Source organism: Dictyostelium discoideum, assembly GCF_000004695.1.
Source record: "Dictyostelium discoideum AX4 chromosome 2 chromosome, whole genome shotgun sequence".
Lineage (NCBI taxonomy): Eukaryota > Evosea > Eumycetozoa > Dictyosteliales > Dictyosteliaceae > Dictyostelium > Dictyostelium discoideum.
This window is the reverse complement of record NC_007088.5, coordinates 4,176,255-4,186,254: the sequence shown is the minus strand read 5'-3', so window position 1 is coordinate 4,186,254 and position 10,000 is coordinate 4,176,255. Positions and strand designations below refer to the sequence as shown.

Here is a 10,000-nt window from a genome sequence, read left to right as displayed (position 1 = left end):
TGGGTATTGATTGTTGTTGTGGTTGTGATGGTGATTGAATATTAATAGGTGGAGAAGATGTTAAATTCTCCCTTCTTTGAATGAATTCTTGTTCCAATTGTTTTTGTTTTTGCATTAATTCTTTTTCTCTTTGAATGAGTGCCTCTTTTTTCTCTTTAATAATTTGATTTAAGGTTTCTAACGATTTTCCTTGAAGTGGTGGTTCCCATGATACAGCCCTTCTATGATTGATGTCATTATTATCATTATTATTACCACTATTGTTTATTGATAATCTTGGTGAAATTGGAGGAGAGTCATGATGTAATGGTGAAGATTGAATTGGGGGAAAAGAACCACCATTGAAAATAGTACTACCATCAAGTGTATGAGAAATGTTTCTAGCTATTCTTTTCTTTATTATTGGTGATGAGGTTGTTGGAGTTACAATTGAAGAAATGCTTTGTGGTGGTAATTGTTGGGATGTGATAATATTATTATTGTTGTTATTGTTATTGTTATTACTATTGGTAGTGGTAGTGGTAGTAGTGGTAGTTGAGGTATTATTATTATTATTATTATTATTATTATTATTATTATTATTATTATTATTAAGTAAATGTTGTGATGGTATAATTGGAGGAGAAAGAATATTTGGAGAATGAGGTGTTGATCTAATACTAAATTGTTGTTGATGTTGTTGAGTATATATTAAAGGTGATAAATAAGATACACTTTGAATATTATTAGGAGGCGAATGATGAAATATTGATTTTGGTGGTAATCCATGTGAATTTGATCTTTTATGTAATGATGTTTTTGATGTTGATTTTTTATTATTACCATTATTTATTGATAAAGGTGAGGATACATTATACTGTGTCGAAGTTGGTGAAGATGATAAAACATTATTATTATTATTAAGTATTCCAGGTGATATTGATCTGGTCATTAACTGCTGTTTATGTTGCTGTTGTTGTTGTTGGTTATGATGAATAGGTATTGGATTGAAATAATGAAAATTATTATTATTATTATCTTCTTCACTGATTCTATTTTCAATTGGTATCACTCTATTAGAATATGGAGGTGAATAATAAATCGGTTGTTGTTGTTGTAGTTGTTGTTGTGGCTTTGAATTTGGTGTTAAATCTTCATTCTAAAATTTTTATAAAAAATAATATTTAATTAACATTAAATCTTTTACTTTTTAATATTATTTGTTTAATTTCAAAAAATTGTATAAAATATTTACACTTAATGAATATGATTTTGTAATTCTTTGTAAATTATTATTATTATTATTATTATTATTATTATTATTATTATTGTTATTGTTATTGTGGTTTAAATTACTATGATGATTATCCATTTTTTCTTTTTTATTTTTTTTATACTTTTTATTTTTATTTTTTTTTTTAAAAAAAACAAATAAAAAAAAAGATTTTTTTTTTTTTCTTTTTTTTTCTTTTCTTTTAAATATGTGTAAAAAAAAATACAAACTATCTTTTTTTTTTTCTTTTTTTTTTTTATTTTAAAATTTTTTTTTTGAAAATTAAATTAAAAAAAAAATAAAAAAAAAATAAATTTCATCCAAAATCGCTAAAACTAGTCCACTTAATAATAATAATAAGTGGAAATTTTATTTTAAATGTGTTTATTTATATATTTTTGTATATTATATTTAAAATTATGAAAGGTATGTATGTTTGTATGTAAATAATATAATATTTATTAAAGTTGATTTTTTCTATTTTTTTAGATAACGAAGAAGATGATTCTATTGATGAAAAAAAAAAAAAAAAAAAAAAAAAAAAAAAAAAAATATTCAAAGAGGAGGACAAAGAAATAAAAAAAAAAAAATTAAATAAAAATATAACTTTTATTAAAAAAAAAAAAAAAAACAGTATTGGTTTAATTATTTACAAATAATTTGTGGGTCAAAATTTATTATTTATTTTTAATTTTTTTTTTTTTTCATTTTTTTTTTTTTCATTTTTTTTTTTTTTTTTTTTTTCCCACCCCTATCAAATGTTTTATTTGAAAAACATAAACACAATCAAACATTGAAACAGTCTTGAAATTTCTTTCTCTTTCCTGTAAATGACAAAATTTAACATTTTTATTATTTTTGATTTTTTGATTTTTTTTTTTTTTCAGATTTTTTTTTTCTATTTTTAGAAAAAAAAAAAAAAAAAAAAAAAAAAAACAAATGAAGATTAAAATTTTATTGAATTCATATTTTCAAAAAATTATTAATAATAGTTATGATTTATTAGTTTTTGAGGGTCCTCAATTATTTAAATAAAAACCAATTAATTTGAAATTATTAAAACATATTTGAGAAATTAATATTCATCAATTCAATAAAACACATAAAAACAATATTACCATACTAACACTAGATCAAAAGAAAAATTTTGAAAGTATATATACATATATAGAAGTAATAAATTATTAAAAAAATTAAAAAAACTTTATCAAATGCAATCTTTAAAATTAATAATTAATCACCACAATTTATATTATTTTAATAATCATATAAAAAATATAAAATTTTAAATAAAAATAAAGATAGTTTATATTTAGCAAATAAATATATATTTTTTTTTTAGTATGTACAATATCCACCAATATTGATATCAATATTATGATGGTGTTTTTATTATTATTATTATTTATTATTATTATTATTATTATTATTTATTATTATTATTTATTATTATTATTATTAATTATTATTATTATTATTATTATTATTATTATTATTATTATTATTATTATTATTATTATTATTATTATTTATTATTATTTTAAATTATTATTATTTAAATTATTTGGCATTAAAATTTTTGATAAGATTGTTTCATTTTCAAAAGATAATTCATTCATCGAAGTATTACTTAGTGTAGCAAAAGCATATTGAAATGCTGCTTTAACACGTGAAAAATTGAAAGAACCAGCAGCAACATTTCTACCTGGTACGAATGGATCTGAAACTACCAAATAGAATGGATTATGATTACCATAGAGATTATCTTCATTTGCAACGGTACCATTACTATTGGTAGTTGGTATAACATTTGCACCACCATTATTATTTATATTGTAATTATTGAAAAGGAATTGTGAACCAACTGGATCATCTTTATTAATTGGGAATGTATATAATCCTTCTTCAATCGATATACCTGTAACTTGATAATTAAAATTCACACCATAATATTCTAAAAATCTCATCAATGCACAACCAATATTTAAACCTGAAATTTGATCACCATTATCACAAGTACATGGTTTTGCATTTAATGTTGGTTGATTGTTATTATTATTATTATTATTATTATTATTATTACCACTTATTGGTATAGAAGAAGTTGTAGTTGATGTTGTTGATGTTGTTTCTATTGATGAAGTTGTGGTTGTAGTTGAGGTTGATGATGATTTTTTTGGACAATGTTCATTATTCTTTAAAAAACTAATTAACATTAAAACTAAACAATAAGAACTTAAACCACCTGTATAAGTATTATTTAAACCTCTTTCACGAAGGAACCATTTTAAAACGATTGCTAAAGGATAAAGTCCAATGATTTCTCTAACACAATCGGCAACTAAATCTCTTGCAGCTATTCCAGTATGAACTGATGTTGGTGATTCTCTGAATGAAATATCGACAGAGATATTCTCTGTTGTTACCAATTTGATTACGGGTATTTTTGCAGAGGGTATACAAAGCATAGTTAAAATCATACCATTTAAATCGGTTCTAAATTGTTTTTCCAATACTTTTAGGAGGAATTGAGCATTCTTTGGTTTGATTGCCATGTTTTTACCATAGTTTACCACGATATCAATATCGCTACTTGGTAGCCATAAACCTGTCATAAAACTTCCATAAATGTCTAAATCTGCATTTGACCATAACTTTTTAACAACCGATCTAATTAATCCAATAACATGATGACAACTTTGAACATGTGGATAAGTTCTTTCACCAACATCTGAAACGAAATCCAATATCTCTTGATGTAATTTTATAGAGAATTTTGGATGTGGATAAGGTAATGGTGGTTCATCCCATGGTTGAAGATATGCTTGTAAATTTGTGAATGGATTAACTTGTTTAAATGTTTGAATTTGGTTAAAAAATTTATTATGTCTCCAATCTTTATATTTATCAATTGGTGGTTGTTGTGGTTGTGGTGGTGGTGGTTGATATTGATACTTTTGATTCTTTATTGTTTTTGATGGTGGTTGGAAAACACTACTTGTAACTTGTAAACTAGATGTTGACTTTGATTGTTTTAATACATTTCTATCATTATTATTTATATTTGTTGTTGTTGTTGTTGTCGTTGTCGTTGTATTTGTATTTGTATTTGTTGATTCTGAAGAATTCATTGTATTATTGTTGTTATTGATATTATTATTATTATTATTATTATTATTATTATTATTATTATTATTATTATTATTATTATTGCTGATATTATTATTATTATTAATATTATTATTATTATTATTATTGTTGTTGTTGCTAGTATTATTATTGTTATTATTAATATTATTATTGTTATTATTATTATTGTTATCATTATTATTATTGTTATTATTCTTTTGATTATTATCTCTTTCTTTATCTTTTTCATTGTTGTTAATGTTGCTTTGAATATTTGTGGCTATAGGATTATTATTATTAGTGGTAGTGGTAGTGGTAGTGGTTGAATTGTTATTATTAATATTATTACTGTTATTATTATTATTAGTAATTTTTGGGGAGGTATTACCACTACTAATGGTTTGATTTTCAAAGAAAAGTCTTTTACTGGAAACGTTTCCTGCTGGAGATAAACTTCCATTTTTTGGTGAGAGTGGTTGTGGTGATGATACTTTTGGTGATGAATTAATAGTTGCTTGATGAAGTAATATTGGTGATGTTGATGGATTTGGAGAGTTTGGTGTTGCAAAGATATTAAAAAGTCTTGGTGATGTATTTGATTGCTGTGATGTTTGCTGAGGTGAAAGTACTTTTTGACCATTTTGGTTATTATTATTTGCATTTGGTATATTATCTAAACTTTGATTTAAATTTAATTTTGATGAACTATTTACTTGTTGTTGTTGTTGTTGGTTTTGTTGTTGTTGTTGATGTTGTTTCGCTATTGGTTGTTTTAAAGTTTCATCTTGACTATTATTATTATTATTATTATTTTTCTTTTCATCATTTAAACTAAAATGTTTTTCAATTTGTTTTGTTAAATCTTGAACATATGAATTATTTTGATCTTCTTCATCATCCTCTAAATCATTAAAACCATCCTCTTCACGGTATTCTTCATCAGATTCTTCATCTTCATCATCTTCATCAGATTCTTCATCTGATCCTTCATCTTCATCATCTTCTTCAAATTCTTCACTATAGATAAATTTAGGTTTAATACCATCACTATCGCTTGTACTTGTAACCGCTATATTATTTAAACTCTTGGATGTCAAGGATTTTTGAGTTAAAATTAATGGTGTTCTTTGTTCACAAGTACTATTTGCTCGATTTTTAGTGACAGTAGGTTTAGTTGGTGTTGATGATGAGGATTTTGAATTACCCTTTTTATTTGTACCAGTTTTACCATTTTGTTTTGGTTTTGTAGTTGTTATATTTGATAAAGGTTGTGATGTTCCTGTTGTTGATGATGATAGTGAGTTACCACCAATAGTACTACTATTACTATTATTATTAGTATTATTAGTTGAAGTTGAGGTTGAAGTTGAAGAAGATGTTGATATATTTCTAGATTTATTTGAGGAATGATTTGAGTTGTTATTATTGTTATTATTATTATTATTATTATTATTATTATTATTATTATTATTATTATTATTATTATTATTATTATTATTATTATTGTTATTATTGTTATTATTATTATTTTTAATTGGACCAGTACCACCTTTACCATGATCAATATCACTTTCAGATAACATACTAACACCATCTTCATCCTCTGTAGTACTTAAAAACGGTATACCGTTTTTTATAGTGGGGGGAGTATCCATCGGTAGCGAATGTCTACGTGGTCTAGTTTGAATTGATTCTTGTTCAGTATCAGAATTTGCTGAAGATTTCTCTCCTTGATTAGACTGGTGATGATTATGATGATGATGACCACCATGATTACTATTACTATTACCACCTCTACCTTGATTATTATTATTATTATTATTATTATTATTACCACCTCTTCCACTCTTCTTTTTACGCTTTTTTCTTATTGAAGTATTTGTATTTGGATTAGCATTTGGTTTTGTACGATTTGTACTATCAGATTGTGTTGAATCTGATGATTCATTCAGTTTCTTTGAACTATTACCACCACCACTATTACTAAGACTGTTACTGTTAGCTGTAGTTGTTGTAGTTGTTGTAGTTGTAGTTGGAGATATAGTTTTTTCTTTTTCTTTTTCTTTTTCTTTCTCTTTCTCCTTTTCTTTTTCTTTATCTTGTTGTTTCTGATCTTGTTGTTTTTTCTTTTTCTTTTGTTTTACTGGAGTATTATTACCACTTGAATTCAAAGAACCTGAATTACTATTATTACCACCTATACGTTTTCTATTTCTACTAGATTCTTCTGAATTAATTAAATCCATTGATAAACTTTCACTATAAAAATTTTGAAGTTGTGCACCAATTTGACGCATCACTGTATCAACAGTACTTCCAGCTCTCTCCAATGGAGAGAAACATAAAAACTCTATCAATTTTATTGGATTCTGTACAAGATATTCTTCAAATATTGAACTAATACTATTTAAATTTTCAGGTGACTCTGATAATGAACTTGATCCACCTAAAACCCCTAATTTACCACCGACACTCACATGATTTTGTTGACTTTGATTATTTGTATTTCTATTTGTTGTTGAACGTTGTATTAATTTTGGCTTATCAACACTAACTGTAATTGGTGTTGTTGGTGTACTTGATGATATATTATTATTATTATTGTTATTATTACTATTATTATTACTACTTGTTGTGGTTGTGGTTGTTGTTGTTGTAGAAATTGAAGTAGTTGGAGTGGTTGAAGTTGGTGTTGTTGTATTTGACGATATTATTGATGGTGAAGTAGTTGTTGGTGATTTAAAATCTTCAATTAATTCACCCAATTTTTCAATAAAATCTAAATCAACCTTTTCAGGTGTTTCATTTAAAGAATGAATTACAGATAAGAGTAAATTACCCATTTTAGCCATTGCATATCTTTTTCTATTATCAATTGTCATTTGTTTTGACCAAAACTCTTTTAAATTACTCTTTCTAGAATCTAAAAGTTTAAAGATTGGTTTTGGATTCCTTTGTTTGCTAGATTGATCTTTTCTACCATCGATTCTATGATTCTCCCAAAACTGTGCCCATATCAATGATTCAAACCATGCTGCTACAAATTCACCTAATGAAAAAAAACTCTTTGATATGAACCATTTTGGTGGTTCACTTCTCCAATTATTTTGTGAATCTTTTATTAAATGACAAGGAACTTGTAAAAATCCACCCTAAAAATAAAAAAATTAATAAAAATGAAATGATAATTATAATAATAATAATAATAATAATAATAATAATAATAATAATAATAATAATAATAATAATAATAATAATAATAATAATAATAATAATAATAATAATAATACTTACTTGACTTAATTCAGTTAATAAATGCACTAATTCTTGATTTGAAACTGAGTTACTTTCAATTGTAAATGTATCTAACCTAGTCCTTGTATCACATAATCTAATTAATTTTACAATTCTATAAAAATACATATATTATGAAATTAATAACTTTTTAAAATAATGATGGATGATGATGGATGATAATAATAATAATAATAGTAATAAAAATTATTAAATGATGATATTTTTACCTTTTTTCTTCTTCAACCTTTCTTTCAGGTAAAAATTGTTGTAAATTTTCAAAGTGATATATTGATTTATCATTTGTGAGTCTAAATTCCAGCTTAAATTTCTTTAACAAACTACTACATGCTCTTCTATCCATTTCAATATCTGAATAACAAACTACATTACCAATACTACCTGAACTATGACTTTTTTTAGATTTTAATTTACTACTACTATTACTACTACAATTACTATTGATACTAGTGTTATTTGGCGTGTTACTACCATTTATACTATTATTATTATTATTATTACTACTACTACTACTACTATTATTTATATTGTTAGTACTGTTATTATTTATTATATTACTTGTTGAAAATGATGTTGCTAATTTTCTATTATTATTATTTATAGTATTATTGTTGTTATTAATATTATTATTATTATTATTGATGTTATTGTTGCTTATATTATTGTTATCACCAATATTATTATTATTATTATTATTATTATTATTATTATTATTATTATTATTATTATTATTATTATTATTATTATTATTATTATTATTATTATTATTATTATTATTATTATTTTCATCATCTATAGAATCAGAATCAAAACTTGGCATACCCGGTATATCTACAGATTCATCAAAAAAATAACCATCTTGAAATTTCCACTCTGAATACATTGCCCTTAGTTTATCACATTCATCTTTATTGCAATCTGTTAAAATCGTTTCCAGCTCTTCATGTCCTATTGACAGAACCCAACTAAGTACTTGTTTTTTAAAATCCATTATATATTTGTATGAAACTGTTTGAGATTATATATTTTGTTATTTATTGTACCTGTTACTGATATTGGTTTGGTAGTTTTGTACTTTTTTTTTTGCTTTTTTTTATTAACTTTTTTTTTTTTTTGCTTTTTTTTTTGTATTTTTTTTGTTTTTGTTTTTGTTTTTCTTTTTTTATGTTGTCTTTTTTATATTTATTTACAATTGAATAAAATTTTAAAGGGTTAAAGAATTGAATAATCTAAGGTAAATCCTATTATTTGAGTTGTTTTTTGATTGATTAGTTTAAACTTGACTATTGATGTATATATTACTTGTACATACACCACAATCCGTAATTATTGTGAATTATATTTGTGTGTTTTAAAAAAAAAAAATTAAAAAAAAAAAAATTAAAAAAAAAAAAAAAAAAAAGAGAGAGAGAAAAATTATTTGGGTGTGTGTGTTTTATTCTAATCTGAAGTTTTTCTTAATTAATCTTTTTAATTTAAAAAAAAAGAAATATTTTTTTTATTTTCCTATATCCCAAATAGTGTATAGAAAAAGGATTTATGTGAATGAGAGAGAGAGAGTGTGTGTGTATTTGAGAATATGATTATATATGAAAAGTTCCCTGTTATTATAATATAAGATCTTTCATCTAAACGTATATGTGTGCATAAAAATAAAATACCAAAAAAAAAAAAAAAAAAAAAAAAAAAAATTCAATTTCGCAAAATTTTTTTAGTTGTGACTTTTTTAATTATTATTATTATTATTATTTTTATTATTATTATTAATTATTTTTATTATTTTTATTATAGAAAAATGTTATAATTAAATTTATTATTAAAAATTAATATATTTATAAATAAATAATTATTTAAACTAATATGTTTTAAAATTTTTTATTTTATTTTATTTTATTTTTTTTTTTTTCAATTTTTTTTTTATTTTTTATATTATTTTTTTTTTTTTCAAAAAATTTACAAAAGTTAACAAGCATTATTATTGTTATAATTAAATTTTAAAAAAATAAAAAAATAAAAAAAATGCCCATAATTGTGGTAATAACAAAATTTTACATATATAAGTGAAGGATTTACTTTTAGATACTATTTCCCTTTTTTTTTTTTTTTTTTTAATATACCACCAACAAATTCTTAAAAAAAAAAAAAAAAACAAAAAAAAATTAAAAAAAAATAAAAAATAAAAAATAAAAATTAAAAAGGAAATAAAAATATCAATTTTTTCCAGAAAATAAATCCATACCTTCCAAGATTTATTTATTCTTAAAAATTCTTTTCATATTAAAAATATTTATTTTTAAATATTAA

At 22.6% G+C, this 10,000-nt stretch overlaps 2 protein-coding genes across 2 annotated transcripts in view; both read right to left on the bottom strand.

Moving 5' to 3' along the window:
• DDB_G0274703 (hypothetical protein) overlaps positions 1 to 1,351 on the bottom strand; it is a gene marked incomplete at both ends in the record, with an annotated part of 2,994 nt that extends 1,643 nt beyond the window's left edge. The window contains 2 exons of the mRNA XM_638946.1: positions 1 to 1,138; positions 1,235 to 1,351. The exon at positions 1 to 1,138 is cut by the window's left edge and continues 938 nt beyond it. Of these exons, the coding sequence (XP_644038.1) occupies positions 1 to 1,138; positions 1,235 to 1,351 (1,255 nt within the window). The remainder of the gene's footprint in view (positions 1,139 to 1,234) is intronic.
• A 1,436-nt stretch (positions 1,352 to 2,787) lies between these two features.
• Positions 2,788 to 8,687, bottom strand: DDB_G0274847 (hypothetical protein; the record flags this gene model as incomplete). The annotated part of the gene is made up of 3 exons (XM_638945.1): positions 2,788 to 7,533; positions 7,676 to 7,790; positions 7,906 to 8,687. The coding sequence occupies 3 exons, from the start codon at positions 8,685 to 8,687 to the stop codon at positions 2,788 to 2,790; spliced, it is 5,643 nt and encodes a 1,880-aa protein (XP_644037.1).
• Positions 8,688 to 10,000: the final 1,313 nt, after the last annotated feature.